The 22,020-nt window shown below is 36.5% G+C and overlaps 1 protein-coding gene across 1 annotated transcript in view; it reads right to left on the bottom strand.

Moving 5' to 3' along the window:
• The window catches only part of PDE3B (phosphodiesterase 3B), a 172,137-nt gene that overhangs the window by 38,218 nt on the left and 111,899 nt on the right, over positions 1-22,020 (bottom strand). Inside the window, exons 3-5 of the mRNA XM_027073073.2 lie at positions 19,541-19,789; positions 16,667-16,809; positions 8,932-9,038 (exon numbers count right to left, since the gene is read on the bottom strand). Of these exons, the coding sequence (XP_026928874.2) occupies positions 8,932-9,038; positions 16,667-16,809; positions 19,541-19,789 (499 nt within the window). The remainder of the gene's footprint in view (positions 1-8,931; positions 9,039-16,666; positions 16,810-19,540; positions 19,790-22,020) is intronic.

Here is a 22,020-nt window from a genome sequence, read left to right on the forward strand (position 1 = left end):
TTTCTTTAGAGGTTCCTATAATTTCATACAATGTTAGGGCTGAATGGGATTTTTTTTTTTTTTTTTAATCTGGTCAACTTAATGTCTCAGAAGAGGAAACTGAGGACAAGGTGTGTCTTGCTCGTCATAATCACTGGTTACTAACTGGAAACAAAGGTTCCAATTTTTAGCCTTCTTTTCTCTAATTATACTAGTGAGTATCCAAAATCCTGACAAGTGGGCTAAGAAGAATAAAGGGTATGAAATCTTAGTGTAGATACTGGATATACAGACAAACCTAGAAATCCTTAAAAAATGCTTTCTATAATACAGATCCACCATTTTTATTTTAAACCCTCTTTATTGTGAAATATAACACACACATAGAAAAGTTACAATGGGACTACTCATCACTCAAGCTAAGACATAAAATACGGCCAGAGCTCAACCATCCTGCCTTCTAACTCCCCTGCCTCTCTTTAAAGGAAATCATTATTTTGACTTTTATGGTACTGTTTTTCTTGCCTTTCTTTATATTTATACCATGTATGTATGCATTTTTTGACAATGTGGATTACTTTTGCCCCTTTTGTGAACTTTGTAAACTGAATTAGACAATAAATATAAATGCTTCTATGCCTTGCTTACATTTTAAAATAATATTTCCAGGCAGTTACTTGTTATTGTGGTTGATTTTCAATGCCATATCAAACTGTATGCATGAATACAGCACAATTTTATTTCCCTATTCAAGTACTGAATGGCCAAATTGTCTTCCAAAGTGGCTGTAGCATTTCACTTTCCCATCAGTGTATCAGAGTTTCCACTTCTGAACGTTTTTACCCCTTGTTTTTATCTGTCTTTGTAATTACAGACATCACAATGGTATGAAGTCACAGGTCACTGTGGTTTTGATTTACATTTTCCGTAATGATTAATACTGAATATCTTTTCATGTGGTATGGGCCATTTGTACATCTTCTCTGGAGAAACATCTATTCAGATTTTTGCCCATTTTTTAAGAAGGTAATTTGTCTTTTTATTATTGAATTACAGACATCTTTGTATATTCTGGATAAAAGGCCACTATCAAATACATGATTTGCAAATATTTCCTCCCATCCTGTGTCTTATCACTTTCTTTAGGTCTCTGTAGAAATACAAATGTTTTCAATTTTAATGAATTCCAATTATCAGGTTTTTTCACTCATGAACTGTGCTTTCGGTGTCATATCTTAGAATGCTTAGAAACCCAAGCGTTCTAAGCATAGAATGTCATATCTTAGAATGCTTCAAAACCCAAAGTCACAAACTTTTTTTTTGTTTTCTCCCACTAGTTTTAGGCTTTCACTCCTACCGTTGAGTCTATGATGCATTTTGGTTAATTTTTGAGTATGACAAAAGGTAGAATTCCAAATTCATTCTTGCTCCTGTCTATTTCCAGGATTTGCTAAAAACACAATTTCTTCCCCATTGAATCATCTTGGCACCCTTGTTGAAAATCAGTTGACCACGTAAGGATTTATTTCTGGACTCTCAATTCTATCCCACTGAGCTGGAATATCCTTATGCCAATACCAGTCTTGATTACTACAGCTTGGTAGTAAGTTTTAAAATTTGCCAGTGTGAGTCCTCCAATTTCTTCTTTTTTATTAAAACTGTTTTAGCTATGCTGGGTCCCTTGAATTTCCATATGAATTTTATGATCAGCTTGTCAATTTCTGCAAAGAAGCTAGCTCAGATCTTGATAAAGATGGCAAGAAATCTAGAACAATTTGGAGAGAAATGCCATCATAACAATATTACATTTTCTGATCCATGAACACAGGAATATTTCTTTTATTTATTTTGACTTCTTTAATTTCTTTCAACAATGTTTTACAGTTTTCAGTGTACAGGTCTTACACTCTTGTTAAATTTGTTGCAAAGTATTTTACTCTTTTTAATGCTAACTGTATATAGAATTATTTTAATTTCATTTTGCATTGTTCATTGCTAGTATACAGAAATACAACTGATTTCTGCCTAGAGATCTTGTATCCTGACACACTGATAAACTTCTTTATTGGCTGTAATAGATCTTAATGAATTTCTTCAGATTTCATAAATACATGACGTTATACGCAAATATAATTTTACCTCTTCCTTTTATTCCTTCTTAGCTAATTGCAGTGGCTAGAACCTCCAATCCAATATTGAGTAGAAGTAGCAATTTTAACTATTAACATCGTTTTATATTTTCATTTTATAATTTCTAGTTCTATTTTCTCTTTGATGAGATACTATTGTCATACTCAATACTCTTGAAATGGTTTCTGCTACGACTTTAAACATATTTATAATAGGAGATTTAAAGTCATTGTGTGCTAAGTCCAAACTCCAAGCCCCGTCAGGCAAATTTTCTGTTGGCTGTTTTGCTTTGTGTGCATGGCAAAAATTTGCTTGTGTATTTCATTTTTTTTGTTGTTGAAAACTGGACATTATATTTTAACAGTTCTGGCATCAGATCCCTCCCACTTCCAAGGTTTGTTATGCTCCTGATTTATGTTTGTTTTCTTGTTTCTGATTGTTGAGTGACTTTCCTGGACTAATTATGTAGATTCCGTTTTCTCTGAGGTGTGTAGCCACTGAGTTCTTTGCTGGGTTTTTTTTTTCCTTTAAGCTCTTGATTTATTATTTTAAGCTTGACTTCCTGCAAGTCACCCATGGGTCAGTATAATTTTGTGGTCAGCGAATGATGTGTCAGAACATTTCTTTAAATGTTTTGCCTACACGTCATCTGTAGGAGGGAATGTTTGAAAAGATACACCTTCAAACTTCAGTTTACGAAACGGCCTTAGATTTCACATCTCACTTGTGAGAGCTTCTAGGTCAGCTACAGATAAGTGACTAGGGCCTTCTCCTTTCCCAGATCTTTCCTATGCACATGGACATCCTGGCACAGGATCCTGAGATCTTCAGGAATCTGTCAGACACTTTCAAATTCCCTATGGTCATCTAGTAGTATCCAGATTTCCTTTTAAATTCTCAGGCAGCTCTTGTTTACCACAAGTGAAATAACAGCCTTAGGTGGTCACAATGTTGGCTGGCATAGGGTTTGTTTTTTAGAAAGCTGAGCTCCGAGTCAAATCAAATACCCACAACACTTCAGGAACAGAGATTTTCCAAGGAGCTTTAAGTTTATATTAAGTTTGGGCAAAGTATTTACTGTCCTCTTGGGGGAGTTTCAAAAGAGGTCAGATCTTTCTGATGGCTGCAATGCTATTGGCTTTTAGCAATAGTGCCACTGAGGGAGAAAGCTGGGAAGGGATAGTTCCCAAATAAAATGCCACAGAACCCATCGTCTTACAGTCTGTCTTGTACAGAGGACTTCTAGTTTTTTCTCAGGCTTGTGTTAATTTCCAGAGTTCTGAAATGGCTCAGTTTCTTTTTGTTTTTTTTAATGTTTATTCATTTTTGAGAGACAGAGAGTACGAGCAGGGGAGGTGCAGAGCAAGAGGGGGACAGAGGATCGAAAGTGGGCTCTGCACCAACAGCACAGAGCCCAATGCGGAGCTCGAACTCACGAACCGTGAGATCATGACCTGAGCCGAAGCTGGACGTTTGAACGACTAAGCCATCCAGGTACCCCTGAGTTTCACTTTTTTCACCCCTATTTTTGTTATTTTAGCAGGAGAGTGAGTTTACAGAAACATTCTCTCTGCCATTCCTGAATCAGTCTCTATATGTGATATTAATACTTTGAAACTCATTGAGACTTGTTTCATAGTCTGACAAATGGTCTACTGTTATCAATCTTGTGTGTATTCTTTGAAAAAATATTCATCCTGGCTGAATGTAGTGTTTTACAGTCAGGTCAGTTAATTCATATTGTTCTAATCTTTCTTATATCTATACTAACGTTTTGGTCTGCTTATTCTACTAGTTAATGAGAATGGTGAGTTAAAATCTCCAAATATGAATATAAATTTGTCTATTTCCCCCCTTTAGTTCTGTCATTTTTTGGTTCATGTATATTATTGCTATGAGATCAGAAGTAACTGTGTCCTTATATAAAGAGTGGGTGTCTTGTAAAGAACATATGCTTGAGTCTTGTGCTGTTAACTGTCTGACAATCTTTGTCTTTTAACTGGAGTGTATTTTCACTTTTTGTTGAAAACTGAATATTTTAAAAATATACTTAACAACTTTAGCAGATCCCTCCCCCCCCCCCCACAAAATGTATACTCAATGTAATGTAGTCTGTTTAATCCACTCTCTTGCTATTTATTTTTCAGTTGTTCCTTCTTTTTCTCTTTTATTTTCTCTTTTCTTGGATTCTTCTGGGTTATTCAAGTTTTTTAAAAAATCATGCCACTGTTACCTCCTATGATTGTTTTTTACTTATACCTTTTTTTAAAATTCTTTTAATTGTCACTCTGTATATTACAATGTGTGTCTTTAAAGTATTAGTTTCTCTCAAACTTAAAACTTTTTACTACTTTTCAATCATTGCTAGTACATTACAAATCCATTTACCCTTCTCCCACCCTTTATATGCCATTGTTATGATACATTTGACTCCTTCATATATTATGCATGCAACAAGGAAGTGATTATTGTCGTTGTTATTTCTAAGTTACATCCAAGTTAGTTAGCATATAGTGCAACAATATTTTCAGTAGATTCCAGTGATTCATCCCTTATGTATAACACCCAGCACTCATCCCAAAAAGTTCCCTCCTTAATGCCCCTTACCCATTTAGCCCATCCCCCCACTCACAGTTTGTTTTCTGTATTTAAGAGTCTCTTATGTTTTGTCTCCGTTTTTATATTCTTTTGCTTCCTTTCCCTTATATTCATCTGTTTTGTATCTTAAATTCTTCATATAAGTGAAATCATCTGATATTTGTCTTTCTCTGACTGACTTGTTTCACTTAGCGTAATACCCTCTACTTCATGGTGTTGCAAATGGCAAGATTTCATTCTTTTTGATTGTCGAGTAATATTCCATTGTGTATGTATGCATGTAATGTGTATATGTATATATATATATATATATATATATATATGCATATGTATATGCATATACACCACATATTTTTTATGCATTCATCTGTCAATGGACATCTGGGCCCTTTCCACACTTTGACTATTGTTGACAGTGCTGCTATAAACACTGGGGTGCATGTGCCCCTCAAAACAGCACAACTGTATCCCTTGGATATACACCCAGTAGTGCAATTGCTGGGTCCATTATTATTGTTTTTAATCAACGTTCACTTATATTCACTCAATTTAGGCTTATTAGAGCTTTTCATTCATTCCTATCATTCTGTGCTTCAATCTGGATCATTTTCCTCCTACCTAAACCACTATCTTTGCTGGATCTTAGTAGTGCAGGCCTATCAGCAATAAATTCTATCAGCCTTTGTTTGTATGAAAAAATATTATTTCAATTTAATTTTAAAATGTATTTTCATTGGGGCGCATGGGTGGCTCAGTTGGTTAAGGGTCCAACTTGAGTTTAGGTCATGATCTTGTGGTTCATGAATTTGAGCCCCGTGCTGGGCTCTGTGCTAACAACTCGGACCCTGGAGCCTGCTTCAGATTCTGTGTGTGTGTGTGTCTCTCTCTCTGCCCTTCCCCAGCTCACACTCTGTCCCTCTCTCTCTCTCTCAAAAATAAATAAACATTAAAAAAATTTTTAAAGATATTTTCATTGATAAAGAATTCCAGGTTGGCATTTTTCTGTTTTTTTTTTTTTCAATACCTTTAATATGCCATTCTATGTCTTTGAGTTCATACTTGGTATTATAGAATCACTGAATATTACTGTTGTTCCCTGAAAAATAACCTTTTTTACTTGGTTGCTTTTGAAATTTTTCTTGTTGTATAATTTAGGGGTTTGCCTGAAATCCCTATGATTTTATCTATCTTCTTGGGGTTCACCAAGTTTCAGGAATTTGCTAATTCCCTTACTATTGTGGAAAATTATTCTGCCCTATTGTTTCTCTCCTCCCCTTTTGAGTCTTCATTTACACAGAACCATAATTGTGCCTTAAATGACTCTTAAATGTTGTTCTGTTACTTAGGCTCATAAACGTTAAAGGCTCTTATGTCTTCTGTTATGTAATACCTTTCTTTATCTCTGATAAGTTTCTTTGCTTAGAAATCTGCTCTGGCCGAAATTTATATAGCTTATACCTGCTTTCTTTTGATTAGTGTTAACGTGGTGTATTTTTCTCCATCCATTTACTTTGAATTTTTATGTGTCTTTGCATTTAAAGTAGGTTTCTTATAGATAATATATATTTAGGTCATGTTTTTTGATCTACTTTAACAATAGATGTCTTTTTTTATATGTATTTATTTTTGAGAGAGAGAGAGAGTGAGCGGGGGAGGTGCACAGAAAGAAAGAGGGAGGCAGAGGATCCAAAGCAGGCTCTGTGCTGACAGCCCCCAGTGCGGGGCTCCAACCCATCAACCATGAGATCATGACCTGAGCTGAAGTCAGACACTTAACCGACTGAGCCATGCAGGCGCCCCCAACAATATAGGTCTTTTAATTAGTACATTTAGACCACTGGTGTTCAGAATGATTACTGATACAGTTGGATTAACATCTATCATATCTATTACTGTTTTCTATTTGTTGTCCTTGTTCTTTGTTCCTATTTTTGTTTTCTACTCTTCTTCTGTTTTTGTGGTTTTGAGAATTTTTATCATTCTACTTTCTTTCTTTTCTTAGAATATCAGTTATACTTCTTTTTCAACTTTTTTTAATGGTTGCCCTAGAGTTTGCAATATACATTTTACATCTAACCCAAGTTCACTTCCAAATAACATTACACCACTTCACAGATACCTTATGAGTACCTTATGATAATAAAATAACCCCAATTCCTCTGTCCCTTGTATCATCGCTGTCATTCATTTATATATATGCATATATACACATACATAAAATACACATATGCACAAATAATTGAATACATTGTTGCTATCATTATTCTTTTTTTTTTTTTTAATTTTTTTCAACTTTTTTTTAATTTATTTTTGGTACAGAGAGAGACAGAGCATGAACGGGGGAGGGGCAGAGAGAGAGGGAGACACAGAATCGGAAACAGGCTCCAGGCTCCGAGCCATCGGCCTGGAGCCTGACACGGGACTCGAACTCACGGCCCGCGAGATCGTGACCTGGCTGAAGTCAGACGCTTAACCGACTGCACCACCCAGGCGCCTCTGATTATTCTAAACTACTATCTGTTAGATCGAATAAAAAGAAAAATAAAAGCTTTTAGTTTTACCTTCACTTATGCCTTCTTCAGTGCTCTTCCTTTCTTTATGTAGATCTGAGTTTCTGACCTACACTACTATTCTTCTCTTTAGAGAACTTCTTTTAACATTTCTTGTACATCAGGTCTAGTGGCAACAAGTTCCCTCAACTTTTGTCTGAAAAAGTCTTTACTTTCCTTCACTTTTGGAGGATAATTTCAAAGGGTACAGAATTCTAGGTTGGCGTTCTTTTGTTTTTTTTCCTCACAATACTTTAAATGTTTCATTCTACTCACATGGTTTCTGAGGAGAAGTTTCATGTCATTATTATTTTGTTCTTTTATATGTAAGATTTTTTTTCCCTTTTGGCTTCTTTAATGATTTTTTTTTATCTTTAAATTTCTGTAATTTGAAAACAATATGCCTAGGTATTTTTCTTTTGGTATTTATCCTGTTTGGTGTTCTGTGAGCTTCCTGGATCTATGGTTTGGTGTCTGATACTAATTTGAGACGATTCTTGGTCATTATTGTTTCAAATATTTCTTCTATTCCTTCTCTCTTTTTTTTAATTAAAAAAATTTTTTTTGATATGAGATTTATTGTCAAATTGGTTTCCATACAATACCCAGTGCTCATCCCAAAAGGTGCCCTCCTCAATACCCATCACCCACCCCCCTCTCCCTTCCACCCCCCACCAACCCTCAGTTTATTCTCAGTTTTTAAGAGTCTCTTATGGTTTGGCTCCCTCCCTCTCTAACTTTTTTTTTTCCTTCCCCTCCCCCACAGTCTTCTGTTAAGTTTCTCAGGATCCACGTAAGAGTGAAAACATATGGTATCTGTCTTTCTCTGTATGACTTCCTTCCCACTTTCTTCTCTTTCTGGTATTCCTTTTGTATTTGCCCCACAGTCCTTGGGTATTTGATTCTGCTTTTTCAATCTTTGTTCTCTTTGTTTTTCAGTTTTGAAGATTTCTCATGCTCAAGCTAAGACAGTCTTTCCTCAGTTGCATCCAGCCTACTGATGAGCCTGTTAAAGGCACTCTTCATTTCTGTCACAGTGCTTTTTATCAAGAGCATTTATTTTTGTTTTATCATTTTAGGACTTCCACCTCTCTGCTTACACTGCCCATCCATTCTTGCATGTTGTCTACTTAATCAATTAGAACCCTTGGCATACTAATCATAGTTGTTGTAAATTCCCAATCTGGTAATTCCAACCTCCCTATCTGATTCGGATAAATTTCTGTCTATCCAAATTGTGTCTTTTACCTTTTGGTATGCCTTACAATTTTAAGAAGTGCCAGGACATACCTGGTAAAAGAAGCTACCGTAAATAGGTCTTTAATAATGGTGCTGAGGTGTGAGGGGAGAAGTGTTCTACAGTCCTGTGATCAGGTCTCAGTCTTTCAGTGTGAATCTGGATCTGCAACTATTCAGGTTAGTTTAGGTAGTTCTACATTTTATCCCTGAATTCCTAGTGCCTAACAAAGTACCTGGTATATAGTGGCTGTTTAAAAAGTGTTTATGAATGAATGAGCAAACGGTCAATTAATGGTCAATCCAAATTGCTTAGTCATGTTAATTTACAACATATAAATGGCATTCAAAACCAGCTCTCAATGTATAATGAGAAAATTCTGTAGTACCATATACTTTGAGACCTCCCACATTTAAATCATAAAGAATGATTTCTTACCAGCTCTTCTTAGACCTATATGGTGAGTTAGGGATACGGAAGATGACCTTTGCTTCGGCATTGTCAGTAGATTTGAACTTAAAGGTCCATTTAGATAGGATCCTTGACTAAAAGGGAAAGATAACAAATTAACAATGTTAAAGCCATGGGAAATTTCCTCTTTTTTTTATTCATGGTCTTCAGTTCAACTAGGAAATACCTGCTTATACAGAATTTAGACATCTATCTAGTTGCTTAAAGGCCTAAAGCAGGAGCCAGCAAATGTTTTCTATAAAGGACCAAGTAGTAAATAAATACTTTTAGCTTTGCAGGCCACAAGGTCTCCACTGCAACTACTTAACTCTGCCACTGTAGCATAAAAGCAGCCACAGATAACAATAAATACAACTGTGTTTCAATATAATTTAATTTGCAAAAACAGCTATGGACCACATTAGGTCCACAGGCTGTAGTTTGCTGAACCCTGGTATAAAGCAGGTTATCAATATCATCTGGAGGACTTCTTAGAACACAGACTGCTAGTTCTACCTCCAGGGTTTCTGATTCAGCAGGTCTGGCATAGGGCCAGTAATCTGCATTTCTAATAAGTTCACAGATGATGCTGACATTGCTGGGTCCAGGGACCTCACTGAGAATCACTGGCTAACATATACAGTTTTCACTCTCTTCTGTTCCCTCTCTTCACAGGTATCGATTACCCCCTAACTCAGTCATTTCCTATAACTGAAATATTTACTATAGGTTTTAGGGTTCTTATAAAGAAATTAAATGTAGGTTGGCAATCACACAGTACAGCCACGCGATGTATAAAATGCAACTTAAAATAAAATATATTTGAAAGCTTCCCAGTGCCAAGCGTGTAGCAAGGACACCATAAATTTTACCTTCTTTTTCTTCAATATTCACCGTTTTCTTTTGTCAGTAAACTCCTGATGAGGGCACGTGGACACAGGCTCCAGGGCAGATCTAGATTCTCTCCTTCTCTCTCGGTACTTTTTAGTACAGCCCAAGTTCTCAATAAGCTCTTCCCCAACTGCTTCATCTTTCCTGCACCTCCCTACCCATTACTGCAGGAAGGCCTATTTCTTCTGTGACTTAAAGGTTTTGGTTCATGTCTCCATTACAAATTCATCCACAACGTATTATAATTTCACTGCTTACAGATTCTTTTCCCTCATTAATTTGTGATTCTTTTTAGGGGCTATAAAGACATATCTCTGCATTGACAGTGGAGATAGCACAGTGCCTGATAAACGTGTTCAACAGTTATTTGTGGAATAAGTGAATGCTCTTTTCTTTAGGTTCCTAGCCTCAATTTTTTAGAGAACAGGTCACTTTTGCTCCCCAACTCTGAGTGGATGGACTCTTTTTCTTTTACCAACTCCTGCCTTGAGCCTCTCCTTGGACCTTTTTCTAAAATCTAGTTTCTTCTATATCCCCAAGGGAGAAAAGAAATTCTGTACTATAGAAACAGAAGGCATGTAAAATCAGTTAGAACCATTTCACTAAAACTTCCTTGTTGACATTAACAAAAATTATAACAAAAGCACTATTTTGAGTATTTATTATGTACCATTCATTGTTTTATGTCGTTTACATACTTTATCTTTTCTAGTCTCCTATATGACAGACAAGGAAACTGAGGCTTGAAGAGGCTAAGTAATGTCCCCCAATTCATACAGCTAAAATTCACAGTGCCAGAACTAAAATTCAATCTCCAATTTCTTTGACTCTAAATGGAGAAAGCATTTACTCTCTACCTATTTTTAAAAAACGTTTATTTTGAGAGAAAAAGAGAGAGCACACGTGCGAGCAAGGGACAGGCAGAGAGAGAGGGAGACAAAGAATCTGAAGAAGGCTCCATGTCCTTAGTGCAGAGCCCAGCATGGGGCTTGAACTCACGAACCATGAGATCATGACCAGAGCTGGAACCAAGAGTCTGACACTCAACTGACTGAGCCATCAGGTGCCCCTCTACCTGTATTTTTAAAAGGTCTCCCCAGGGGTGCCTGGGTGGCTCAGTCGGTTGAGCATCCGACTTCGGCTCAGGTCATGATCTCATGGTTCATGAGTTTGAGCCCTGCATTGGGTTCTGTGCTGACAGCTCAGAGCCTGGAGCCTGCTTCGGATTCTGTGTGTCCTTCTCTCTCTCTGCCCCTCCCCCGCTCATGCTCTGTCTCTCAAAAATAAATATATGTTAAAAAAAATTTTTTTTAATTAAAAGGTCTTCCCACACCTTCCACAAAATAATTCTCATTCTATCTTGGTGTGTTTCTCCATCTGTAAAATTAGAGTTTTAGAAGTAAGGAGTTTTAAATTAACATCCAGCTGTTGGAGTCTATCATATTTTATTCTCAAGCCAGTAGTAATGATGATTTGTTGATGATGTCACAAAAAGAAACAATATTCAAATAATACCACCCAATAAACTCATGTCCCTGCTAATGCTCAATCATTCTTTGTATTTGAGTACTCTTTGCTTATGCGTGGAGTTGGGGAGATTGAGAAAGGGCAATAACAGTACCGCTCAGGGCAATATTCAACCAAAAATTTGTGTGCTCTACTGAAATTTACTTTCCGGTTAATATTCAAAACAAAGATAGGACTTTTTCCTTTTAAAAACAGACCCACTGCACTGTTCCATAGTTTTCTACCTTGATCCAGGGCCTTGTAATAATTGAAGTATACCATACGTTCAGTTAGCTGTTCAGAATTGAGAGGTACAGGTCAAATTACAGGTTTTCACCTACTTCCAGAATTGTCTCATTAATTCCTAGCCTCAAACCAGATAAATATACACTCCAATGAGATTACATAAAACAATCCTGAAGAAAACAGGGGACAAGAAGGATAGGAGTCCCAAAGATTATCAATAGTTGGTAGGAGGATGATTAAAGTCAGACTTAGGAATCATTACAAAAGAATGCCAAAAGTTATGGTCACAGAGTTAAGTGATATGTTAAGAACTGATTTTTAGATAACCCATGCCAATTACCTTGGTAAGATTTCTATCAGTGTGTGTGTGTGTGAGAGAGAGAGAGAGAGAGAGAGAGAGAAGCAGCAACTATATAAACTTGTTGGCTGTATGATGTCTATATTTGGAGCTATTCTCTTAAGAAGCTGAGTGAGGGGAGACCATTAGCCCTCTTGAATCTCTGTAGTTCAAATAGGGTCCAGGCACTGGTATAAATCTCTAATAAATTATGAGACACAGAATTGAGAAGCTGGCTCCCTAGTACATTATTTAGGAAATATAGTTCCTAACAAGTTATTAGATTTAATTACAGAGAAGTTATGGAGACAAATGATGAATAGGGGACTAGGTTAAAGGCAAATCTCTTTAGTGTAGAGTAACTATAGTTGATAGTCCATGCAGTTTTGGGACATGACTTGCCTATTTTTCCCCAGGGAAAGTCTGTTGAAAGAAAGTGAGCTGTGGGGCACCTGGGTGGCTCAGTCTGTTAAGCGTTTGACTCTTGATTTTGGCTCAGGTCATGATCTCACAGTTTGTGAGATCGAGTCCCACGTTGGGCTCTGCATTGACAGTGTGGAGCCTGCTTGGGGTCTTCTCTCTCCCTCTCTGTCTGCCCCTCCTCTGTTCATACGTGCTCAAATAGAAATAAACTTAAAAATTTTTTTTTAAAAAGGAAGGGAGCTGTGAGGTCTGAATATGTGTTCTGTTTGTCCACAGGGAGGGCTGGGTCCTAGCAGTCAGTCCAAAGATACAAGTTTAGCCATTTTTTAACCATAGCTACTAATACTGGAACTCAGAGATGCATAATCCAATTGTCAGCTAACCCACATTTCCTGGAACTTCCTGACCAGCGAACCTTCATCCTAGGTCTGAAACTTAAGCAGAAGTCACCATCAACCATCACAATATAATACGAACACCTTACTCCTGCAAGATGCTTGTTAGGCAGCTGTTTATCTTCAAGATCCATTTTACTGCAATCCCAAACTCATCACAGTAATCAAGCAGGCCTCAGAAGAGCAGTAATGACTAACACATGGTTGAAAGTGAAAGTGCCATGAAAGGCAAAGAAAAGGTGTTAAGGAGATTCAGAGGTGAAACAGATTGCTTCTCCTTGGAAACTGAGAGAGGAGGGTATCAGGGTGTTATTCTTAAGAGGTCACACCTGAGCCCAGTCTTGAACACTGTAGAAGTATGAGGCCGAGAAGACCTGTTCAAGGTAGAGAGAACAACTGCAGGAGGGAGGGGGGGGCATAGAAGCGGAGGAACAGAGAGAATAGCGAATAGTTAAGCTTGACTGGAATTTCAGATAAATAGAGAAAGACAGACATATTTTGGTTTTGTAAAACAATGGCCCTCTTAATTAAAATCTGAAGTCCTTTAACAGGTGAACTTTAAGAGGTGAAGTCTTGAGGGCAGGTAATGCAGTGGCTGCTCAAACATGACTAGCCCTTCTTCCTGGTGGTTTTCTTCCCTTGGGTTCTGTTTATCACAGCTACTGTACAGTTTATAACACTTCACTTTTTTCTCCAGACAAAGCATGAAGAAAAGCAAAATTAAATCCTATATTACTCTGCACTCAAACAAGGTGGGGCTGCAAACTGTAATTCAACTCAATTTTCAAATGTGTTAGACAAAAAACGAAATTATCAGGAAAGTTCAAGGAAGAGTCTAACAGGAGTCACATGCCTGTTGTTTTCACCTAGAGAGCTTTCCAAGTCACTCTTCTGGTCACGTTTTTTGCAAGACTGCTCCTATCTTTCACATTGTTTCATTTTTGCAAGTAAGGGTGCAGCTTTGTCATGAGGGAATAACAGGGTTTCAGATCCCAGGCTAGGAAGTTGGGCACTATTCTACAGGCATCGGTTAAGGGTCAAAAAACTTAATGATCAGAAAAGCTGTATAATCAAGGTTTCATTTAAGGAAGAATTGTCGTGGAAGGGTAGGAGATGGAACAGGCAGTGAAGGATATTAGAAATGGAAAGGTCAATTAAGAGGAAAATTCAGGAGCGCCTGGAGGGCTCAGTTGGTTAAGCCACCGACTTCAGCTCAGGTCATGATCCTGCAGTTTGTGAGTTCGAGCCCCGCGTCGGGCTCTGTGCTGACAGCTCAGAGCCTGGAGCCTGCTTCGGATTCTGTGTCTCCCTCTCTACCCCTCCCCTGCTCACACTGTGTCTGTCTCTCAATGATAAATAAATGTTTACAAAACAAGAGAGGATAATTCAATAGCCCATGTAAGGAGATATAAAGCATGAAACAGTATAAAGTGATAAAGGAGAAGAGGGAACAGAAAGGAAAAGAGACGCAGAGACAGACCTGACGACAGGTATCTACAGGACAAGGTAAGAGGATGCAAACACCAAGTTTTCTAGCTAAATCCACTTTCTAAAACAACCACTAAGTGAGAGGGTAGCAGTATTGTGTCAGGAAGTGAGGGCAGAAAAACAGTAACATGAAAACGTTACCGGAGAGATGAGACATTTGGTTTTGGTCACAGCTTTAGGGAATGAGAGGTTCAATTCTGGAATCATGTTGAAAGCATAGTCAGAGTCATTTAAAATCACAGTCAGAGAAGCTAGCATCAAAATCCAAAGCTGTGTTCAAATCAAGATTCAAAAATGTAGGACATGTGGGGTGCGCCTGGGTGGCTCAGTAGGTTAAGCGTCTGACTCTTGATTTTGGTTCAAGTCATGATCTCACAGTTTGTGAGATGGGGCCCTGCACTGGGCTCTGTGCTGACAGCACAGAGCCTGCTTAAGATTCTCTCCCTCCCTCTCTGCACCTTCCCGACTTGCTCTCTCTCTCTCTCAAAATAAATAAATAAACTTTAAAAAAAATCTTTAAATTTAGAAAAAAAATGTAGGATATGTGACCTCAGTTCTAGAGTATTCCAACAAAGTCAAAATGAATGCCTTGTGATTCCGGATTCACATGTCTATTCGGTTTGAGCTACTAAAGCCTAAAGGTTCCTGAACAAAAAATTACCATACATGAAAGATTGATAGCTATGCTATCTAATATGATTGCCATACATATTACCACCAATTACTTTATTCTCCAAGTTTCTAAATCTTTCATGAGGCACATGGCTTTGTTTTAATGAGAGTTAAGTAATTACATTGAATCTGCGTACATTTACCTCTTTCATGAACATTTCTCAGAGTTAATTTTCTTTGGACCATGTTTCTATTTTAATATCAATCATCTTAAGTCAGCAGGATAAAAGTGACCTTAACTCACTGTATCACATTTAATTGCAAATGTACTGCTATTACATCAGTGTGATTTTGAAGGATTAAAAAGCAATCATTTTCATCATTCTGTTTCAAGCCAAACAATATTCTCAAGATGATGTTCCCTGTGGTTAAGAAATATGTTGTATTTTCAGTTCCCAATATCACTGACTTCCCCATATCCTGCTTCCATTAAAAAACAACAACAACAACAACAACAACAACAACAAAAATAAGACCATTATGTTTAGGTTCTGGGCAAGTGTTGAACCAAAGCTCATTTTCCTTTACCATACTCTGTAATTCAACCCATTCCTGTTTCATGTATCATTTCATTCAATTTTTCCTTTATAAAAAAAGGAGCTCATTTACTTGAATACATTATAGAAAATTCAAATTAATAAATCCTGCAAGAATCTGGAAAATTACAATTATCTGATCACATTTCCTATATAAACATTAACACCACTTTTAACTGATAAATCGGTATGATCCAATCCTGCCATCTACTGTTTCAAATGTGTAACTCTACAGCTCAAGCGAAACAAAGTGCTCAATACTAACAGTGGTTTAGCAGAAACTTTACCCTAATTCCAATTTTGTTTTTTTTTTTATTTTTTTTAATGTTTATTTTTGAGAGAGACAGAGACAGAGCGGCAGAGACAGAAGGAGACACAGAATCAAAACAGCTCCAGGTTCTGAGCTGTCAGCACAGAGCCCGATGCGGGGCTCGAACTCACGAACCGTGAGATCATGACCTGAGCCGAAGTCGGCCGCGTAACCGACTGAGCCACCCAGGCGCCCCTAATTCCAATTTTGTTAACACAGTTAGATCACTGACTACATAGAACTTCAAAACTCACACGAGATCACTATGTCTCCTGGCTTTTAAAAGACAAAGTATTGACCCCTTTGTTATGAGGGTAGATGGGTATGTTTACATTCAGAAAATTTCAGCTCCTGCATTTTCCCACCTTCCTTGAGCTACGGTTACTCATGCCCTTCATGTGTAGGATTAGCACTGTTTAGTTCCAAGTAAATCCTCAAGTGAGTACAGAATATATTAGTAGTCTTAGTCCTCCAGCAGGAACAAGAGTTTTGCTACCTTGTATCTAACATCGGACATGAGCCCTGGAAATGTGCTCTTCCGTTAACAAGTCAGTAGCTCTGTTGACCTTCCTTTGGATACCATGCACTGGACCTGTGTGATTGCCCCTACAACGGTCACAGATACCGATTTAAAACCTTTCCCGCTTCCCGTCCTAAACTGACCCTAGTTTCCTTAAACTGCCTCCCTGATTCATGGGTACAAGCATGCCTTGTACCCAACGTACTTAACTTTTCAGAGAAGACACATTAGCTTCTTTTTAAGAATCAGTTTCACTATTATGCCTTATTACTACCCATGCTGTCCTACATCTAAAATACTTCAACTGTTCCTTTCTGCTTTAGTTATTTCAAACTTCATTCAACAGAAACAAAGTGGGTGTATTTGACTCAAATTTCTTTAAAAGACTGGGGATTGTACCTTGAAATGCCAAACTCTTGGTGTGGCCTTTTGCCATTACTGCGTTCCCACCGGGACGACGACTGTTCAATAGGTGGCAGACCGGAAGTTCCAGGGCTCCTCCTCAGCTGGGGAGTTGGTAAGCTATTCCTACTGTGTAGTCCCTGTGGAATAATTTAACGATGATTAAAACTGTCACCCTTAGGGGCGCCTGGGTGGCGCAGTCAGTTAAGCGTCCGACTTCAGCCAGGTCACGATCTCGCGGTCCGTGAGTTCGAGCCCCGCGTCAGGCTCTGGGCTGATGGCTCAGAGCCTGGAGCCTGTTTCCGATTCTGTGTCTCCCTCTCTCTCTGCCCCTTCCCCGTTCATGCTCTGTCTCTCTCTGTCCCAAAAATAAATAAACGTTGAAAAAAAAATTAAAAAAAAAAACTGTCACCCTTAGATATGCTGTGTATGTATTTTTAAAGATGACATGTAAAAATACCAATACAAAGTAGATTTTTAGTATGTACAGGAGACACAGGACATTTTATCTTGAAGATATGTCAGATTTACTCCAAATTTTACATTCGATACTATTGTTCTATTTAGTGTTCCTCCCATTAAACAATGGTTTCTGAACTCCCTACAATTTTACTAGATCTTTATTCTTTTGTACATTTTACTCCTAGTTTCATGAGAAATAAATACTTGACAATTTAAAAAGGAGGTATGAAAGATTTACCCTGAAAAACAATTTCAGAGGACAAGCTTAGGATCTGGCACCATAAGCCCTAGATCCTAAACCCTTTATATTTTCAATACAATGCTGAAGTATATAGGGTTAACCTGGAGAAACTGAAAGATTCAGAACTACCTTTTCAATTAGCAATTAAATTCAGAACACCATTAGCATTAATAGTTTACCTTAGTTTTTGAAAATATTCTAAATTGATCTAAATGTTCAATTAGCCAAAGTATTCTGGTTTTTACCACTGTAAATAGGTGTTTTATTGGGATTTACATAAAACAGGTTTTGCTTCTTCTGAATTTCCCCCATCAGCAGATACTGAAACCATCTCAGAGAGCTAAATATCTCTTATATTTAAGTTTTCCCAAGGATGTTGATTTTGTAAAGGTTCATAGTTACTTAGACTCTGGGTGAAAAAGTTCTTTGTGTTACAATCCTTTCTGGCTATAACTTAGGTCCATATAGTCTTAGTTCTTAACACACGTATATAAGACATTTATATTAAATTATCTTTTATAATTCCTTTTTCCTTACTAATTACTTTTTTATAAATGCTGTTGTTCTTTTCTGGAGTATCAGGTTTTTCTATTCTTTTTCAAAAGCAGAGACCAATTAGATATGAAATTCAAGTAAGAAGTTTAAAGAACACAAAGAAATATGGTTTACTTCCTGGTTCTTACAGGACTTACTCCTATCAGTAGATTCCAGTACCAAAAATAAGCCTGATTAACTAAAATGTTCAGGAAATGAGGCATTTAGGCATCCTGTTTAATTAATATTATTGTTTCAAATGTTTCTAAAATGTACTAGTACACTTTTTTTTTCCACACAGTAAGCACAGTAACAAACGTAATATTGATATCAATAAGATTTTTCTGATTAAGATTTTTAAGAATCACTATTTTTAAAAATTGCTCTCTGTTAACTACACTTCAATAAAAAAAGAAAAAAGTTACTATTCTAAACATCAAATGTCAATGGAAAATATAAAGGAATAGCAACATATCAAGTGAAGACTAACTCAAGAATACAGAGTTATTTTATTGAATTTATTATTATCACTTTTTGATGCTTGTCATTAACCTGTTCCTCATAAGTAGAGTGCTAAAAAGAATGTCATGTAACCATGTACCATTGTTAATTGGATTCTGACGAAGGCAGGTATTTTTTAAAAATAAAAGCATCATATAAGCAAAACAAAATAAAAGCATCACATAGCCACCTGTGATCTGGATTTGCAATCAGTAATTATCAAACTTTTGCCCTAATTGGGCTTGCTTAAGTTTTCAACACTTCTACACCCTAATGCTGGGAACACAGTGAAATTAATTATCAAAATCCTTCCAAAACCATATTTAACTTTTTCTAAGCTCCATATACACTATTACAATGAAAATTTAACTGCTTTGAATTTTATCTTCTCTTCATTAGTTTACCTGTAGAATAAAGTAGTTAATCTAGAACAATCTCTAAAATGTTTTTATTTCTAAAGTTTATGATGTTAGCTATCAACAAAGACATTGAAAGCATTCTAAACAAGCATAATGTATACCTTAGAATAGTACTTATTATTTCCTAAAGAAAATCGTATTTTGAAGCATTGATATTTAAAGAAAAATTCATCCAATATCTAATGATGGAAAAATCAATGTCTGTTGGGTTATAGCAATCTCTAGTGGGTAAAGGGGGGGAAAACAGACCCCCAAAAATGTGAAAGTCAATTTAAAATAATGTTATGTAATTCATAGAAATGAATATTATAATGATCAATTCTTTGGGGTTCAACAAGAACAATTTCGGGATCCTAAATAATACAATAAATTAATGACATGATTTGACTACTAGTTTGTTATATAAGCCTGGAATTAAATTTGTGTGGGTTTTTTTTTTCTGCTTTTTAAGAAACAATAATGACGATAAATAGTTGTAGCCAAAAAAGTCATAACTGCTGATTAGAATAATTTAGAATAAAAGCTGAATATTCATTTAGAAATATTTGAGATTTAGAACTACCTCTAAAGTCCCAAACAGCTCAATATACTGTATAAAAAAGCTGATCCTTGAAAAAGAAATTGTGTTTTATCTATGCTACAAAGGAGCAGTTTTAATTTGAAAACATCATTAAATGTGGTAAGTATAGGGCTGGCTGATTACTGTATCTTGACCTTGTGAAGTTTTCGATCTCCTTTCTCAGCTGGGTCCTCTACTTCCGAGCAGGGATAAAATCCAGGAAATGGTGTGAGGGGATTTATCCTTGGCCTACAGGAACCTGAGAAAGCACCCATCAAGGAACTGATACTCCGCAGGGAAGAAATGACTTGCGGAGGAAGGGTTGGATCAATCAGAAGGTCTGACACCATATTGCGAGCCTCATTTAGCACTGAAAGATCAACTCCACTTCCACCTCCAGAATTCTAGAAAAGAAAAAAAAAGGGAAAATTATATATTTGTTACAGAAAAACCTTAACGTTTAAGAAAAACTCTGTTTTAAGTCAATATACACATACGATATACAGTTCTTCCACTTACCTTACTCCCTCAGGAGACAGTCCAGCATAGTGACTAGGCCTTGTTGCAGACACTGGAGTTTGAAATCTACAGTTTAATCCTACTTGTATGATTTTAGGCAAGTTATTCAACATCTGAATTTTTTAGTTTCTTTACCATAAAATGGAGATAGTAACATCTACCTAAGGCGAACATGAGAATTAAGGCTGATAATACATGCAAAGCACATAAGGCGGAGTACAGGGCATATATTTAAAGTACAATATGGGAATGCAAGCTGGTGCAGCCACTCTGGAAAACAGTATGGAGGTTCCTCAAAAAATTAAAAATAGAACTGCCCTATGACCCAGCAATTGCACTACTAGGCATTTATCCAAGGGATACAGGTGTGCTGTTTCAAAGGGACACATGCACCCCCATGTTTATAGCAGCGCTATCAACAATAGTCAAAGTACAGAAAGAGCCAAAATGTCCATCGATGGATGAATGGATAAAGAAGATGTGGTATATATACACAATGGAGCAGTACTTGGCAATCAAAAAGAATGAAATCCTGCCATTTGCAACTACGTGGATGGAACTGGAGGGTATTATGCTAAGTGAAATTAGTCAGAAGAAGACAAAAATCATATGAATTCACTCATGTGAGGACTTTAAGAGACAAAACAGAAGAACATAAGGGAAGGGAAATAAAAATAATATAAGAACAGGGAGGGGGACAAAACAGAAGAGACTCATAAATATGGAGAACAAACTGAGGGTTACTGGAGGGGTTGTGAGACAGGGGATAGGCTAATGGGAAGGGGCACTAAGGAATCTACTCCTGAAATCATTGTTGCACTATATGCTAACTAATTTGGATGTAAATTTTAAAAAATAAAAAATAAAATTAAAAACAACAACAACAAAAAACCACAGTATAAATAATGGAGCAAGGGCTTTGTACTGTATACAGTTAGACTCTTATCCTTGAGGCAAGTTGATAGGTTTTTCATTTTTGGATTTTTTAAGATTATCTTATTCTTTATTGGGTGACATTATGAATTAAGAACTAATTTGTAATGCAACTGTTACATGTAAGCTATTCAGTAAGTGCTGGTCTCCCAATAAATATTAGACTTTTCTTATTCTCCCCCTAAAGAATAAATAAATAAAGTGCAACAAGTAACAGTATAACCACTAATGTTACAGAAAATAAGAAGACAAAAATACAGGAAAACAGTGTCAGGGGTCAAAGAAGATAGTGATGATTTTGAACTAAATGGTTATCAAAAACTTCATGGAGGAGGTAACATCAGACTGGGCCTTAAAAAATAGATAGGGATGATATTTTTAAAATTTAGAATAAATATTTCATTGATGTATACATATGGTATGATTTTTACTTTTTGAAAATACATATATATGGTGTTCAACTCAATTACCCATAGAAATGAGTGCACTGATAGAACAGTGAATTAATGTTACTTTTGGTGTCCTTGTTATATCTTGAACTTACACTTGAGTGTGTCTGCAATTCATAATTATTGAACGCATTAAATGAGTTCACCAAGAAATGGTTTATTAGGCATCCTCAATACATTTTGGAACTAAGAAATGTTATGAAAGTTAGAACAATAATTAAGTAAGATCTTTGCTCTTTGTGGAATTTTTTTTCCTTGTGAAGTATATTTTGTCTTCATTTTTATTTGAAAACATTTCTATTATTAGGGTATAGTCCAGCTATTTCTAGTATTTATAAATAAATATTTCCCTATACATGTCAAAACAGATAATTAAACATACTTTTGACAAATAGCTTCCCATAAATTTGAATTGCTGAACCAAAGTAAATGAACATGTTAAAATTTGGTCATTACCATAAAACTGCCCTCACATATGTTGGTTAAATCTATACTTCCACAAATTGTATATAACCGCATCTATTTTCCCACACCCAAATGAGAAATCTGATGATATCGGAGTTGGATGTTTCTGGTACAGATCATGTGTCATTTCTCTCCAGTTGCTTTCAAGTTCCTTTGTCTTTAGTTTTCAAACATTTCATTATGACACGGCTTGCAATAAAATTACCGGGGGGGGGGGTTCACATTTGGGAGTCACTCAGCTCCTCCAACTTGTAGGATTACGTTTTCTG

Source organism: Acinonyx jubatus, chromosome D1 (genome assembly GCF_027475565.1).
Source record: "Acinonyx jubatus isolate Ajub_Pintada_27869175 chromosome D1, VMU_Ajub_asm_v1.0, whole genome shotgun sequence".
Lineage (NCBI taxonomy): Eukaryota > Metazoa > Chordata > Mammalia > Carnivora > Felidae > Acinonyx > Acinonyx jubatus.